The sequence below is a fragment of the Populus nigra genome, chromosome 4 (assembly GCF_951802175.1).
Source record: "Populus nigra chromosome 4, ddPopNigr1.1, whole genome shotgun sequence".
NCBI classification, from domain to species: Eukaryota; Viridiplantae; Streptophyta; class Magnoliopsida; order Malpighiales; family Salicaceae; genus Populus; species Populus nigra.
In genome coordinates this window covers 10,550,864-10,568,072 of record NC_084855.1, presented here as the reverse complement: position 1 = coordinate 10,568,072, position 17,209 = coordinate 10,550,864, and the positions used below count along the sequence as shown (strand labels likewise).

General features: G+C 34.2%; 2 protein-coding genes across 3 annotated transcripts; both read right to left on the bottom strand.

The window, feature by feature from the left end:
• Positions 1-3,068: 3,068 nt before the first annotated feature.
• Positions 3,069-4,424, bottom strand: LOC133692540 (ethylene-responsive transcription factor ERF038-like). Its single transcript, XM_062113574.1, has one exon. The coding sequence runs from the start codon at positions 4,212-4,214 to the stop codon at positions 3,426-3,428; it is 789 nt and encodes a 262-aa protein (XP_061969558.1). The 5' UTR covers positions 4,215-4,424; the 3' UTR covers positions 3,069-3,425.
• A 7,727-nt stretch (positions 4,425-12,151) lies between these two features.
• On the bottom strand, positions 12,152-16,329 carry LOC133692539 (dnaJ protein homolog 2-like). 2 transcript variants are annotated; one of them, XM_062113571.1, is made up of 8 exons: positions 16,161-16,329; positions 15,270-15,448; positions 14,472-14,640; positions 14,239-14,380; positions 13,644-13,777; positions 13,424-13,566; positions 12,738-12,936; positions 12,152-12,658 (listed from the first exon to the last, which is right to left on the bottom strand). In XM_062113571.1, the coding sequence occupies exons 2-8, from the start codon at positions 15,417-15,419 to the stop codon at positions 12,324-12,326; spliced, it is 1,272 nt and encodes a 423-aa protein (XP_061969555.1). In that variant the 5' UTR covers positions 15,420-15,448; positions 16,161-16,329; the 3' UTR covers positions 12,152-12,323. The 2 variants fall into 2 exon arrangements, with proteins under 2 accessions (XP_061969555.1, XP_061969556.1); XM_062113572.1 differs by lacking the exon at positions 16,161-16,329 and adding an exon at positions 15,074-15,180 and having other exon boundaries at positions 15,270-15,411.
• Positions 16,330-17,209: the final 880 nt, after the last annotated feature.

Sequence of the window (17,209 nt, the reverse complement as noted above, 5' to 3'; positions counted from 1 at the left end):
GCATACAAGTATCTTATGGTTTAGGCCAAAGCATTTGACGCTCCTCTTTCCAACTCGAAAGAACAAACAAGGTTTGGACTCTTTTCTCTTTTTTCTCTCACTAGTAACTCGGCCGGAGGTCATATTCATGGGCTTTGCTACTACAATAAATCATGATTCATGACCACCGTCTACACTCCGTTAGATTCTTGCTAGTTTTTAATATTATTAACAGAAATAATATTGTTGGTAAATTACAATTATATTTACAATATTACCATGCTATTTTTTATAATATTCACCAATTGAAATTTTTTTCTAGTAACTATGAGAGAATTATAATTGAAAATAAAAGAATAAAAGAATAAAAAAATAACATATCATTATTTTACAGTAATAAATAACATTAACATAAAATAATACCAAATAACATTAATGTACACTAGTAATAATGTTCACATATGTTATCTAATTCGGCAAGTTTTTTCCCCCCTCTCTCGCCACATATGTTACATTTGTTTTGGGAATGTTTCTTTTTTGCATCCATCTTGTTTGCAACCAAGTGGATCTCTTTCAAACCCAACTAGTTCTTCATCTCAAGGCTTTTGGTTTTATCTGAGACCTAGTATATTCATTCCATAGTGGTTCGTCGAGTAAGAGATGGAGAAGCATATGAGTTTTGGTACATGTCAACATTGTATAATGGGTCAACAAATTGAGCATAGTTGGGTGGTTGAGGAGAAAAGTGAAGGAAGGGAGAGATGGGGAAAAATATAGGGGACATTGTAAATAAAAAAAGTTTATATATATTGTTCAAAACAACATAAATCATATAGATTGCGTCGTTGAACAATACAATATATAGGTTGCGTTGTTTCAAACAAAGTAACCTTTATATTTAAAAAGAAAAAAAATAAGGCTATGTTATTAAGAACAGTGTAACATATAAATTAAGATTTCAAGAAAAATGCAACTTATAGATTGTGCAATCTTATGAATTGCATTGTTCTTAATAGTACAAATAAGAAGTTATGCTAAGGTTGTTAAAATTAAAAGTTGATGTGTAAAATCATGTAAAAAATAAAAATAATAAAATTAAATCGAAATCATGAAAAATCGATAAAATCATGATTTTACAATAATCCCAAATTCCGAGTTCTTATCTTCCTTATTGCACACTCTTGTGTTTACTCACCAATACATGAGCCCCGCAAGCACTTGTATCCATGGATTCTTTCTTCAATCAATAGTGCAAGGAAGAAGGAAACATAATCATGCTTAAACCATTTCTAGCAAATAAAAAAATTTCTATTATGGGATAGAACTTTGAAAAATTATTTAAATCCATGGTGTGTAACAAATAATATCTAAAACTTATGAAAGAAAGTGATGTGTTATTCATTAGAAAAAAAGGCATAAGATAAGCTAAAATTATCACTATAAACGGTCATGTATTTAGAGGGAGCATTTAAACTAGTGTTAGCCAACAAGAAAGCATAGTTGTGAAGACATGATTACTTTATTACTTTCAATGTTTTTTCTTAGATGCAAACTTGGACCTTGCACTATAGGATTTTATCAAGCAAGAACAAGCACATCACATCTTTGTTGATGGGATTGTTTATTGTTTGTATGGATCATGTATGGAAAAAATACTTACGATCTTACATTCTGAGTTTAGATTTTATTTTGTATCTTATCAAAAAAATATTTTTAACAACCTTGAATTTTGTTATTTCTTAAAATATTTTTCAGACCATACTAGTCTTAAAAAGTCCTAAAATCATCTGTACCATTTTTGGAATTGTTAGAAGAACTAAGGTTCAAGTGAACCAAAACTGCTCTTAGCTTTTATAATGTGACTGGATTAGTCAATATATATAGATCAGAAAAGGTCTCTGCATATAAAAATTTATCTAATTACGTACACTAGATTGTCACAAACATTGAACATATGTAGCTTGTTTCCATTTTCAAACACCATATATAATTTATCTACCGAGTTGTTAACCATAACTAGTTTTCAAAATCAAAATAATTAGGCCAGTGATTAGGTACACAGGATTAGTTGTTAATTATATGTTCAAGATTTGTGAATGGAGGCAAGATATTATGTTTTTGTCCGTTCTGATTTTTAAGCCAGTGGCTAGATGGAGCGTAGCGAAAAAAGAATGGAGAGAATACGAAAGAAGAGAGGTATTCATGGGGGTGAGGTCAGTTATCACTAATACATAGATAGTGGATTCAATACATTTAATGGAATACATGGGGGCCCTTCGCTTTTTCTAAATAGAATATGAATCCTTCACTAACTTTAAAATAAATATAAAAAAAAAAAGCCCTTCAGATAGATGGTGTTGTCACTTTGTTCGGGTACCTATATGTATGTCCATACAGGTTGGGAATCAAAATGTAGAGGTTCTCTGGCATAATCATGGTAGGAAAGGAAGAAAAAAAAAAGACCTAGCGGCAAAAAACTATATATATATATATTCCTCCAGACCCCATTGATTATCCTAAGATGTATGGCACAATGTTTTCTTTTCTTTTCTTTTCTTTTCTTTATATTGTCTTTTATTTTGAAAAGACAGTAAAGAAAAAGATAAAGGGCCGGGTTCTAAAGTCGTCAATGCCTTATATATGATGCGATTCAACCTATGAATCATCTCCTAAGAAGAAAATATCAGTACGTAGATTTGTCATGGTGGATACCGTATATGTCATAATGTTTAAAGTTTCACTATCAAGATACGGTATCTAAATCTAGCAAAGGTTATTTTCATCCTCGTCAATTGCACTGGTGACTAAGCCCATCACAGCACCGCCCCCGACAATTATGATAGTAGCAGTGACATCAATAATAATAGACAGGTAAATGATTTATAGTTACAGCCCCTGCTTAATCTAAGGATTAAATTCTCTCTGTGTAAAGATATGATCCGCGTGCATGTCTCTTCTCTTGGGAGAAGAAGGGAAAAAAAAACGGGGCTGCAAGTTCATGTTGCAAAGAGAAAGAAGTACTGTGGAAACAAAGATGGAAGGGATAAAAGTAAAAGAAAATGTGAATAGCATATACTGAAGAACAGAGCAGATTAAAAATAATTTTTATTGGGCTCTCATGTATTACAGTGCGGTCATGTTCAAGTCCCTTCTGTCAAGGGCCATGTAATCAATCAATCTACTTAGCAAGCAAGAAAGAAAGAGAAAGAAAGAGAAAACCTAACTTCTTTTCGTTCTGTGCTACTCCGTGGATGTGAACACAATCTGGATGGCAGCAAATTGCGAGCCTGTATATATCTCCTCGGACAGATTTTGGGTTCGAGTCTCTTTTTGTGAGAATCTTGACAAATGGCCGGGCTTCTGCTCTCAGAGACTCCAATGATTTTGGTCATGACAAGCGTGTTCAATTTTTGGGGTTTATTTACTTGTTGCCAAGAAAATACCTTCTAGTAATCCCATAAAAATGGCTCTCCAAGCGGCCGGAAGCCAGTATCGGCTGCACATAATTGCCATGATGAAGAATAATAGCAAAATCCATCACTGTGATGAACGCCATCGATGAAGAGATCAGGAAGGTCAAATAATGTGTCATCAGAATCAGTAGAAGGAGAACTGCTTGATTCTTGTGTATTGTCCATAGCCAAACTATCTGATAAATTCGAAACGTTAAGCTCGGCTTCGCCCCCACCTTCACCTCCACAGTATCTTGTTTCAGTGAACGAAGCAGCCGCTGCCTTGGCGGCTGCAGCTTGAATGTCCTTAGGGGACTTGCTGAGTGGGGGAGGGAGTTCATGAGCGAATTCAGGAAAATTGAGATAAGCTGAGCCGCCTTTGATGGCTAACGCGGCTACATCATGTGCTCGAGCTGCCATTTCAGCTGTAGGGTATGTTCCAAGCCATATTCTCGACTTCTTCCTTGGCTCTCTGATTTCGGACACCCATTTGCCCCAGCTTCTCATCCTCACTCCTCTATATGTCGGATGCTTCCCATTTTTCTCATTCTCGGCGGTCTTTCGCCTTTTACCACCCTCGTTGCCACTACTCTGTAATTCTTGAGCTTTTCTTGATACTCTTGGAGCAATAGAATTCTCTTCTTTCTTTGAGCCTTGGTGCTTAATGCATGAAATGGGCGTGGAGGAGGAAGAGATGTTCCCCTTGGTGGTGGAGGTGGTGGTGGAAGATGAGGCAAGGGAATTGTCTTGAGCATCAATCTCAAGGTTGATATGTTTTTCCATGATTGGGAGGTCTCTAGCTAGAGCAAGTGGCAAAGTTGTGTGGAGCTAAAGAGAAATGTTGAGTGATTGTCACATAAAACAGGAAGCGTTTGTTAGCTTTTTATGACGATTCTTTCTTTCGTTGATTTATATTAAAATCAAGGAATTGAGTATATTTATATATGTGTGCATGTACATAGGAAAAAAAAATAAAAAAAGGATATAAAGAAGCTTATGGGTACATGACACCGAGGGACTACACTGCAGTTCATCTAATTTGTTGCCCATGTGTGGCAATTCAAATAATAATAATGCATGCGTTAAGCCCTTCTTATAATATATCAAGATTTTTTTGTTACTTGCTCTGGCTTATTCGATCTCCATGTCAGTTTCTACCCTATACAGATCGATCGTTCTTCAATTTCCATAGAGAAACGTGCACCACCACGGTACCACACTATGCCTCTTATTTATTTATTAATCTTCCCTTCTTTTTTCCTTGAGAGATCAACGGTAGGTCATATTGTGCGCTCATCCACAGCGTGAATTCAGCATAAATATTTGCCGATGGACCCATGGATGTTTTTCGCCCTAATTCTGGCTCGTAAGAATTTTTATCTGTTTTGCATGAGTGTGTAGCAGAGAAATATGAATATCAGACTCGGATCTTGTGCTTTGCTGACATGTCTTCTTCAACTTGACCCAATAATTAATGTCTGATCAACATGGTTGGCGGACGTCCGCTGCGTACAACAGTACTTGCCACACTGTTTCAATTTTATATACAGATTTCTTCTAGTTGCTGAAGACCATACGTTAATCACGTAAGGTATAGCCTTAAGACTTGCAAAATACAGGGAGGAAGGTGGAGAGTTGAAATAAAGTAATTTATTTTTATAAGCAATAATAGAGTGTCAAGATTGATTGATCGAGGAGTACCTTCAAGTGGGTTCTGTTAGAAGGGGATGGGGACAACTGATGCAACACACGAACACATGAATTAACAGTAACAAATTGGCATTTCCTATGTATATTTTCTTTTAAAAAAAAGAAATTAATCTCCCGTGCAAACATAACCCACAAATAACAATTTGTTGGGATTTTTTCGAATCGAAATTGCTTAAAGAAACACACATCACAATCTTACAGACGAAGGCTCACATGGTGGTGGGTCCAATGCCAGGTTTTCTAGCCACTGATGTATATAAATTGTGTAAGGAATTGTTCTTCTCGATCTTACCTTCTTTCAAGGGTTTAATCCTGAACACAGTTCACAACCTGTATTTATTATGAGGGTGGTTGGAAGTCTGAAATCATTCATTTTTCTTCTTCTTTTTCCCCACCATTTTACAGTACCTATAATGGTTTGTCTTAGCTCAAGCTAGAAAGTATAACCCGTTTCCTTGTCATCGATATCTTTTGCTTTCGTTGCCATCTCTAATCTTATCCTTGTTACTTGTTTAATTACACGGATTTTGCAGAGAATTAAATGCAGCAAACTATTTTATAATTAATTAAAATTAACAAATGAATTATTAATATAATTAAAATATTTATTATTTTAACTAGATAAACGAACGAGCATCATGCATGTTATTGCAATATAAATCACAAGATGGAGAGATCATATTAAGAAGATTATTTGAGTCAGAGAACATGGTCTATTCAAAAAAGTACTTGATTGGAACACTAATAATTTCTAATTCTGTTTTGATCCTCCAAAACTTGCCTTGTCAGTGACTTCGTCCCTGCTTCCTATATATTTTTATATTGATTGCTATTTAATTATATGCCAGTTCGGATTTTTTATTGGCGTCGGACAAAAAAATAGAAAAATAAAACCAGCATGTTACGTTGGAAATTAAAATTACTGATATTTATTTTTTTTATTTTTTTTTCTTTTGGTTTCTAGTTTGGTTGGTATAGTATTTGGATTACTTTTTATATGTGAAGATCAATATCATATCTCTACTAAAATTGGAAAAAAAAACTAAAGAGCATTCACGTTTCATTGTGCCATGTGAGAGCTTTTATTATGTGTTCGTATGGTGAAAGCTTTTTCCTGATCTATAAGTTTCTTTTTTTATTTTGATTCCTCAATATTTTTAATATTTGATCCTTTAATATTGTATTAACTTAGGATTGGTACTAGTAATGTTGCTTGTGTATGGGGACCTCGTAGCGTAGGGGGTATCTTATTGCTCGATTGATGCTCAGTTTATAAAAATAAATTTTAATTTTATTGTTTTGAAAGAATGAGAGTTTCGGGGACTGAATTTGAAGCTTAAATAAATATTTAGTCCCTTTTGTTTGCTAATATAAGGGACTGATTTGCACAGTCAATGGAAGATTGTTTTCTCGGTCACTCAACTTTTGTTTTTCTAATTTGGTCATTTTACATTGATTTTATTTTGAATTTGACTTGTAATTTGTTTTGGTTGTATGGGTTCTCATAATGTAGAAGGAAAATCATGACACTTGGTTGATCATTGGTTTGACAAAATAAAATAAATTTTATATTGATGTAAAACAATTAAGTGTTAATTAAGGGATCAAAATTAAAAATCAAACAAATATGGTTGGCTTAGGTAAACAGGCAAAGAAACTTACTAGCGTGTGTGGTACACATACCATCATGTAAAGGATAGTTGTCGCGTTCTAGAGACACGTGTGGCTGTTTTGGTAGTGGAAATCCGTCATCCATGGTTGCATTGGAAGCTTCGCGATGAAATATTCCCAATGTTATAATGCATGTCACAGTTGAAGGCGTGTTAATTAAGGCTCTTTTTTTTTTCTTCTCCTTTTTCTTTTCTCTTTTCTCTTATTGGGATTCATGCTAGTTTGCCCTTAAAAAAAGGCATCCTGCCATTTTATTTTTGTTTTAAATTTTATCATTCATTGGGATTCATGATGTTTATTACTTTGCCAATAAACGTTGTATTTGTTGAAAATTAAACTTTGTTATTTTCTTTATTTTTTTTCCAAGGGATTATCTCGATCTCATAACCTAGAGTGACTCGAGTCTTTTTACAGGTTGTTTTTTAAAGATTAAATATTTTTAGTTTTATCCCTTAGCATTGGATTAGTTTGATAAATGGGCTTCATAGTTTTTCCTGTTTTACCTTCTATTAGGTTATCTTGTTTGCATGATTCAACTTGCAAGGTTTAATGTCTTTACTCAAGTTTGCCGGAATTTTTTTTTGCTTCTTTTTATTAATTGATTTTTTTTTTCAATTTTATCCTTCTATATCTGGATTCTTAGGAATTAAGCGTCGTAATCTTTTTAGATTTTTTTTTATAGGGTTATCCTAATCTCGCAACTTAGATTGTGGGTCTGGGATGCTAACTCGGGTTAACTCTAGTCAATTTTTTTTTTAATTTTTATCTTTCAATGTTGGTGTTGGGTTTTCTAGAAATTGAACTTCATAATTTTTTTTCTATTCGACAAACATTCTTTCTGTGTAGGTTATGTTGTTCCCTTTTTATTTTTTTAATTCAATCCATTTTATATCATTGTTTTTTTTTGTATCATATAATTAGATAAAATTATCTTATTAGATTCAGTCAGACCTATGATTTAAGTCATAATTTTTTTTATATTAAAAGAATTGATCTTACTCGAGATGTATTACAGCCCACCTATCATTCAAATTATTGCTAGGAAGATCATGAAATCTAAACTAGATTTGAATCCGAGAGATAAACAAAAACAATGAACAAACTTGGTATTATTATTCTTTGCATACACAGATAACTTGAACCCACGTTATTGAATATAGTTTTTGTCCTACTTTACCAAAATGACACTAAGAACACTATTTGTATAACTTAAACTTTTGGAAACACTTCCTGGAAACCGCCGGAAGAGTGCTGGCAATAATGCAATGCACTTATCTTCAACAAAATCATATATATATATATATATATATATATATATATATATATATATATAGAGAGAGAGAGAGAGAGAGAGAGAGAGAGACACACACACACACCTTCAGCTAGTACGATCCAAAACTAACTTGAAGGCTTTGCACTATTTTGAAAGGCGTTTTACAACAAGTATAAGAGAATTTACATAATTTATTTGGAAATGCTAACTTGGGTAGTCATTTTTTTTTTTAATTTTAATCTTTCAGTGTTGGGTTTTCTAGAAATTGAACTTCATTAATTTTTTTCTATTCGACAAACATTCTTTTTGTGTAGGTTATATTGTTCCCTTTTTATTTTTTTTAATTCAATCCATTTTATATTGTTGTATTTTTTTTTGTATCATATAATTAGATAAAATTATCTTATTAAATCCAATCAGGTCTATAATTTAAATTATAAATTAAATTTTTTTTAATTTTTTTATGTTAAAAGAATTGGTCTTACTCGAGATGTATTACAGCCCACCTATTATTCAAATTATTGCTAGGAAGATCATGAAATCTAAACTAGATTTGAATCCGAGAGATAAACAGAAACGATGAACAAACTTCGTATTATAATTCTTTACATACACAGATAACTTGAACCCACGTTATTGAATATATTTTTTGTCCCACTTTACCAAAATGACACTAAGAACGCTATTTGGATAACTTAAACTTTTGGAAACACTTCCTGGCAACTACCGCCGGAAGAGTACTGACAATAATGCAATGCACTTATCTTCAACAAAATCATATATATATATATATATATATATATATATATATATATATATATATATATAGAGAGAGAGAGAGAGAGAGAGAGAGAGAGAGACACACACCTTCAGCTAGTACGATCCAAAACTAACTTGAAGGCTTTGCACTATTTTGAAAGGCGTTTTACAACAAGTATAAGAGAATTTACATAATTTATTTGGAAAACGTGGTCAAGTAGGTGAGATTCTGAAGTTCAACCTATCAACAAGCTCTATATTTTATGGGATTATTCTAATCTTATCTCTATATTTTATGGGATTATTCTAATCTTATGTGCATTGCTTTAATAATTTTTTTTTAGTTTAACGTGGATGTCCGGGCCAGCTTGCGCACATCTCGACTAATCTTACGGGCTCTAAAATTAACGATCATGTAAACCTCTAGAAGCCATCATATAAGCAACCACAAGACTCGAACTTGAGACCACGGAGAGAACAAATCTTTTAATCCCAAACTTTTATCACTGAGTCACCACCTAAATGGTTTCATTGGTTTGATATATTAGTGTTAGTGTACGTTGTATGGTTTATTACAGCAAATATGTTTTTATATGTGGTTTCTAAAATGTAACAAATGCATCTTATTTGATGTATTATTGATTTTAATAAATTTATGTTTTTTTTTACGATATCATAATTTTTTATTCAAAATCAGTAAAAATATTCTTGTCGAGGCCCCAATAAAAACTACGTGCACATAACATATTCAATCTTGATTGAAATTTAATGTATAAAACTAGTATACAAAAGAAATAGCACCATCGCCATGCCACCATATCAACATCTCATTTTTGCGGCTTCTTGATCAACGGTCAAACCAGCTCTATTGCTTAATTAGTCAATGAGCGTTGATTAGGTAATGATTGCATGTAAAGTATTTGTCTAAGATGAACTACCCGGTTTAATTAGCTCAAGTATCACACCTGCTTGGAGTCCAATAGAATATTTAAAGGCCCAATGGAAGGGATATTTCATTGTATAATCCAAGATTCAAAAAAAAAAAAAAGTTAATAAAGCAACAGGCGCAAAAGTGAAGGCCTGATAGAGGGAAAAAAATAACAAAAAATGATCTCCTCATGGTACAATTATATCGTTAATTTTAACAAATTACCAGCCATGACATGACATGACATGAGGCCGTCAAGATTCAATACGTTGCGTGGTGCAAATCCTATCGTCTTTCAACTTGATTTTTGTTGAATGCGCACATGAACAAGAATCAGTCAAAGACTAGAATTTAGCTCAATATAATAATATACACATGCATCGTGAAATTTGCCACTCGCCAAACAAGGTATGGCCAAGTTTCCCTAGTTTTTTCTACACCGTTTTCACCTGGGAATACTAAGGTTTTTCACCTGGGATTTTAAATAAGTTATTTATATCTAAATTGATGAATTCATTTAAGAAAAAATATACACCGACAAAAAAATTATTTAATTTCTACTTTTCTCTTTTACAATTCCAATCTAAAATGAGAATATATAAAGCAAATTTATTAATCACCCAAGTTAAGTGGCTAAACGCAAGCTATTTATGGAAGAACAATGGATCTCAAAAGTTTATAAAATTTCGCCAGCTACTTAGTATTTTTTTTTTTAATACTGATACACATTACATTCTAATTTGGTCTTTCCGAAAAATATAGTTGTTTTCCCTTGAGCTCCCCCCTCAAGAATTCTATTTCCTATTTTGATACTTATATTTCTTTTGGGGATGATGATGATGATGATGATGATTGCTTCCCAATACATATTTCAATTTTAAGTTCTTAACTCAGAGCACAAAATTTCGAGTTTTGTTGATTTTCTCTCACTCGTTAGCCAGACTTCAACATTCATTGAACGTTTTTTTTAAACTAGCCAGACTTCAACATGCAAACACCTCGTCAGCTTCCAACATAGGAAAAATCCCAAATCTTTTAGTATATTTTATAATTAAATGTGTACACATTGATTTGAAAAATATTTTTCAATTTTTCCATGTAAATATAAAAATTGGACACATCCTACTGCTTAAAACAGGTCATAGTAACTCCAAAGACGTAAATAGGGTTTCAAGAAGGTGAGGGCTGTCTTATCTTGTGATTTTTTTTCCAGTTTTTATAGAAAAAATATTTTATGGTCATTCCGTTTATAATTTTCAATTTAAGTCAAACGAGTCCCTTGTTCTTTATTTAAAATAAAATATAATATAATATAATAAACATGTTTTCTTAGTTCTACATGAAAAAAAATCCTTAAATTTAAGATAAATAGGAATACTAGAGATGGAAAAAAAAAAACTAATTTATGAAAGTAAACAGAACATTAATCTCTCACTTGACTTCTAGAATCCTAGCATTCAAGAAGATTTATTTTCCTAAATACATCAAACTAATATAGGGGCAAGTCCTAAAACACTTAAAGAATGAATTTGATATTTTCTTATATGTATATTAATACGAGATGCCTGCCAACCAGTTATAAAAGAAAAGAAAGAAATAGCATGTCATTCCAGTTCTTGGGCCACAAAAAACATTTTTTTCTTTTTTTCAGACACTCGCCTGATTGCTTACGTCCTATGCCAAACTCAAATCTTGTAATTGGTTGCGCAACCAGAGCCCACGGTGGAGCGACCACAGTCGATTCAACTCGCATGTTGATGAATAAAATTTATGATAAAATCAAAACGTTTTTCGGAATGGGTGCAATGCATGTTAAGCGTTATGGGGCCCAACTCACTGTGTTAGGAAAGTTCCATGGAGTGTGTGCGCGCGTGCTTATTTATTTGTCAAATAATTTTCCAATAGCCTTCCATGAACTGACAGATGGCAATTGGTAAATAATCAGGAAGTCTACACAAGCAACAAGCCAACCTGGGAGCTGAAGACTGTGACTCAAGACTTCAGAACAGTTTGTGCCCCTAAAGCACAAGAATATCATGAACAATGTAATGAGCAGACATGCCATGAGAGGATGACATTTCCCGTAGAGGCAGGCTTTAGGCCATTTCAATGAACAGTGAAGATTAGTGAAACTTCATGACAAAAAACTATTTAAGCGACATTCGAATCAGGAAACGAGGACAACGTAAATCTGAAAAGAGCAGCTTGGACTACTTCCCTCTCTGCAAGCATGCACATGATACGCTTGGAAAACGAAATTTTCCGACAAGACCCCGCCAGTTTTTAGCTAAAGGGCCTCCCAAGTTCATTTATAGACACGAAAACATGATATGATCGAGTGGCTAATGAATGATGATGGTGGGAATTTTTGAGATGGTATATGGAATAAAATATTATAGAATCCATGTATATATCAGCACATCTTGATTCAACTGTCAAAAAATTGACTAATCGGGGATAAATAACACAAACCATAGATCATCGACATAAAGCAAGAGTAAAGAATCCAGCTGGAAAAGATGTAAATTATAATAGAACTGTAATATCTGGCTTACTGCTGGGCACACTGCACTCGGGGCATAGGTGATTCTTCTTCTTCATCATCCTCATCATATGCCTCCTGCTGCTGGCGCTGCTGCTGTTTCTGCCTTTTCTCCTCCTCAATATTGACATCATGCATAATCGTCTCTTCGCAATTATCCAACTCCATCTCTGACAAGTTTTTGCTTTGCCTTCGGGGTAATATAGTCTCTAAAGTACGGCACTGCTCAGGGGTTAGAGTCCCCGAGTCGGGGAACTCCACATTAAAATGGATATAGAGCTTGCCCTTCATGAAGGGCCTATGATGATGTGGCATTCCTTCATCATTAATTGCTTTGTATTGACCTGAATTCAGAAAAATTACTAGTGATTAATAACGGGGAACTCTGAATGATATTCAAGGAAAACAATTTACAAGCAATACCAGGTTTTACGATCTCCCCAGGATTTGATTTAATAAGAAGCTGCCGGCCATCAAGATGGGTAAGGGCAAACTGATACCCGCAAAGAGCCTCTGTTAAACTGACGGAGTGTTCCACAAAGAGATCGTCCATTTTCCGTTCAAACTTGGAGTGCTCTTTCAGTTGCAATACAAAAACAATATCCCCTGTAATTGTGTCAGGCTGCAAATGACATGACAAAAAATAAGATTTTGTTTAATGTAATTGCACAAGAGAATGTCTGAAGTCCTGTCAAACAATCAGTGTTCAACTGAAAATTATATTAATGTCCAACAGCAGGAAATAAATTGAAGAACAACCCACTCTCTTCATATGCATTTGTAAAATTGATAGTAAAGTGTTGCAACATATCAAAGTGGGCATTTAGAAAAATGATCATAAAAAGTGCCCATTCTTGCACTGGGTAGCAAGAACTGAAAACAAAACCTAAAAAACACCACTTCTTTGAAATTTTTCAAACTAAAATCTTGTCCAAGCACTACCTATTATTAAAAAAATATATATATCCAAAAACCAGACTATCTTTTGTTCCCATCTTTCATACTTTAAAATCAAATATTGCCTTGCTGTTCAGTGAGAAGTTAGAAGTTCAAGACTAGACCAAGCTAATAAATGAAGCACTTCAAAAATGCAATTTGATTTTACTTACAGCTTCATCAGCTTGACCTTCAAAAACTATCTTCTGGCCATGTCGCATTCCCCTTTCAACATGCACTTCCAGCACCCTCTTTTCCTGCGTTACCTTATTCCCTCTGCAATGAGGGCATTTATCCTTCTCACTAATTAGCTCACCTGCACTAATTATGAATGCATTTCAGAATGACAGTCAAGGCAAAAACAAAGGGAAAGAATCTGTTTCAGTTAACGACCTGAGCCTCTGCATTCAGGACACACATGTTGCATTTGTTGGACCATGCCCAATCCAATCTGTCGGATTGAAACTTTCATTCCAGTACCTTGGCAGCCACGACATGTCCCAGAGGCTCCACTCTTTGAGCCTTTCCTGAAAATGGCAGAAAATGGGGGGGGGGGGGGGGGGGGTGAGGTGTGAAGAAAAATGCAGCCAATTTCATCAATGAAACTGCAACTGAAACTATTAACGAGAACTGGTTCAAAAGACTAAATAAAAAATAAAAAATGATCCATAACACCCTGCAAATAATATAGGGGATGAGGTGTGAAGAAAACACAGCCAATCTCATCGATGAAACTGCAAAACTAGTGAGTTCAACGGACTAAATTCAAAATAAAAGATAATACAGAATAATATAGGGGATGAGATTTGAAGAAAACACAGCCAATCTCATCAATGAAACTGCAAAACTAATGAGTTCAACAGACTAAATTCAAAGTAAAAGATAATATAGACCCTCCAACATGCACAAACACTACAAAAAAAGAAGTGGCCATAGATGCACAAACACATTTCAAGAAAACTAATAAGTTATATGATAAAAGACACACCCTTTACATTTGGCACACAAAATGTTTCTAGAAAGAGAGAGTTTCTTGGAAGTTCCAGTGTACAAATCCTCCAAGGAAACCTTCAGAGGGTGCACTACATCTTCACCTTGCTTCTGCCTTCTTCCTCTTGAGCTGCCACCACCTGCAAAGTATAGATACTTGAGAACTTTTATCTAAGATAATTAGTCAATATTAATAATAGCAAGATGCATCAAGGAGTCTCTCTGTCTCACCGCCAAAACCACCTCCACCAAAAAATGATTCAAATATATCATACGGATTATGACCACCACCACCACCAGGTCCCATCCCCTCCTTAAGTGCATCTTCCCCATATTGATCATAAATCTCTCTTTTATCTGGATCACTAAGGACTTCATAAGCTTGAGACAACTCCTTGAACTGGTAAAAAAGACCAATAGACGAGTGTCAGAAGGCACACATAAACAGACTAGATCAATAACTCTGCTAGTGAACACCTTGACTTTCAAATTCTGCAATGATAACACTAGAAGTTGATAAACAGGCTATCATAACAAAAAATAAATCATTGTCACTGTTGTGTTTTTATCTTGATGATGAAAGAAGTTCAACACCTAGATCTCTGCACGGTCTTCAACCAAATTTTTTATCTTTACATGTCAAGTGCATTTCTTGTGTACCGATCTTAAACATTCAGACTCTCCAAAAATTAAACCAATATTTTTGCAACGTGGTTTGGTGTAATACAAAAATAAAAGTTCTCAGGACATCCTAGAGGTATATAACATCAGCCACCATAGCAAACAAGCACCCAGAAGATTAAAACGAAAGGAAATAAAAACCATTGCAGCACCTATTCATTTAACCACCATGACGTAATTGACATGTCATGCCTCCAACACACCCATGCCTTGGCCAGTCAAATGCCCAGATGCAGATGTTAGAGCTTCTAGTATTTGGCTACCAAGCACAAATTGGATATGGTTCAGAGCTGAATAGGCATCAGATATACCTTATGCAACTAATATAAAGCAGTTTTGAGAAACTACCTTTTCAGGATCTCCACCTTTATCAGGATGATTCTTTATGGCAGCTTTCCTATAAGCCTTCTTCAGTTCATCTTGTCTTGCACCCTTTGACACACCCAGAACCTCGTAATACTTGGTGTTGTCACTCCTCCTTGGAGCACGCCCAAACATTATTACAAGTTTACAACACTTCAACAAGGCTGCTCAAAGACCAGGTCAAGTCAATAAATCAAAAAACAATCATCTAAACATAAGCTCGTCCAACTCTAACCTAACATCATAAACTCTTGTTTCAAAGAAGGTGAAAAAAAACAGGCCACCCCCTCAAAACATAAATAATTGGCAGTAGTTACTCATGCACACAGAAAATACACACATGCTGAAAAAAAAAACTTCCAGATCGGATAACAGTAACGGAACAACTTTCCAGAAATTTTGTCAATTGACATAATAGAGTATCTCAGAATCAAGCAATAAGAAATTAGCGATAAGATTCCATCAAAATTCAACACATTCCAAAGACTTGCATTGCCAATCTCCTCATCGCATTACAGCCAACAAATAATTTCAAATTAGCGATAAGACTTTGCTCATGCTTTAGCTATCTTGATTCAAATTTCTCTAACTAATAAACAAAACTAACCAAAAAATTTTAAAAAAAAATCCCCCTTTTAGCTCAGTTTACACTGTACTGCATTCAAAATACCAATTTGTCACTGAATACCAATCTAACCTAAAATCAGCCAAACATAACCACTACCAAAAAAAATAGCAGCTTTACAGCACCATTAATCCGAAATTTAGCCACAAAACGACATCAAAAGAATCGATTATCTGAAAAGAAGAAAAAAAAGCAAACAAAGATCCAACTAGGACAGATCCAAATGATCAAAAAAGATAAAAATAAATTACCTGATAAACGCGCGAATACGCTGTCGATTTGTCTTCTTTACAGAGAGAGGGAGTGAGGGATTTTGTAAGGTCCCTCGCTCGGTCTTTTTTTTTCTTCTTATAGCCCTGCAAAGCGCAGAGCTTTTTATTTAACTCCTCTCTTTCCCGGACGATGAGGAAGCAAATTGTTGTTGCCAGATTATTTTTTTCTTATAATAATTACACACGTGTACTGTCGACTGACAGCCTTAAGGGAAAGGAGTGGGGGAAGTAGTGATAAATTAATTGGAGATAGTGTTTCCTTCCTAGGATGGGAATGTTGGCACGTGAGAATATAATTTTTTGATGGTGGGTTCGGGTTTGTTTGGTCACGTGCGAGGGGGCACGCGGCTCGAGAGTGCGTTATTGAGATTGTGTTAGATCGTATCCGTTGGTTGGTAAATATCGGACGGCTTCTGTTGAATGCTTGGATTGGAAGGCTGCTTGCTTGTACTAGGGGACAAGTTATGTGTTTGTTGATCGTGGTTGACGGCTGAGAAGCAGCGGCGTCGTTTTGGTTTCATATTCGAGTCCTTCTTGGCTGCTGCTAGTCCATACATGGTGCATGTTTGTTTTTTCCGGCACAAACGGGGTTTTTGTTAAAAAATTATTTTTTTATTTAAATTTTTTAAATATGCTGATATTAAAAATAAAATTTAAAAAATAAAAATATATATTATTTTAATATATTTTTAATTTAAAAAATAACCACTACCATGATATCAAACATTCAAATACTTTACTTATCTTGCAAGGAAAGACGTGTATCATTACCAAATAAACTAAAACGCCTAGGAATTCAATGTATCAATTGAAAATACCATAAAAAAAACTATTATTTTGATCCTCAAATTCAATTAAAAATATTATAAATCTTTTAACTACAAGTTTGTTTAGAGAACTTGTGCATAATTTATCGATGGGAATAGATTTAAAGTTTTAAAAGATAAAAGAGTGTAATGATGATAATCATATCTAATTGATTGAAGATCTCAATATTTAGATTCAAATAAAAAACTAAGCCATGTAAC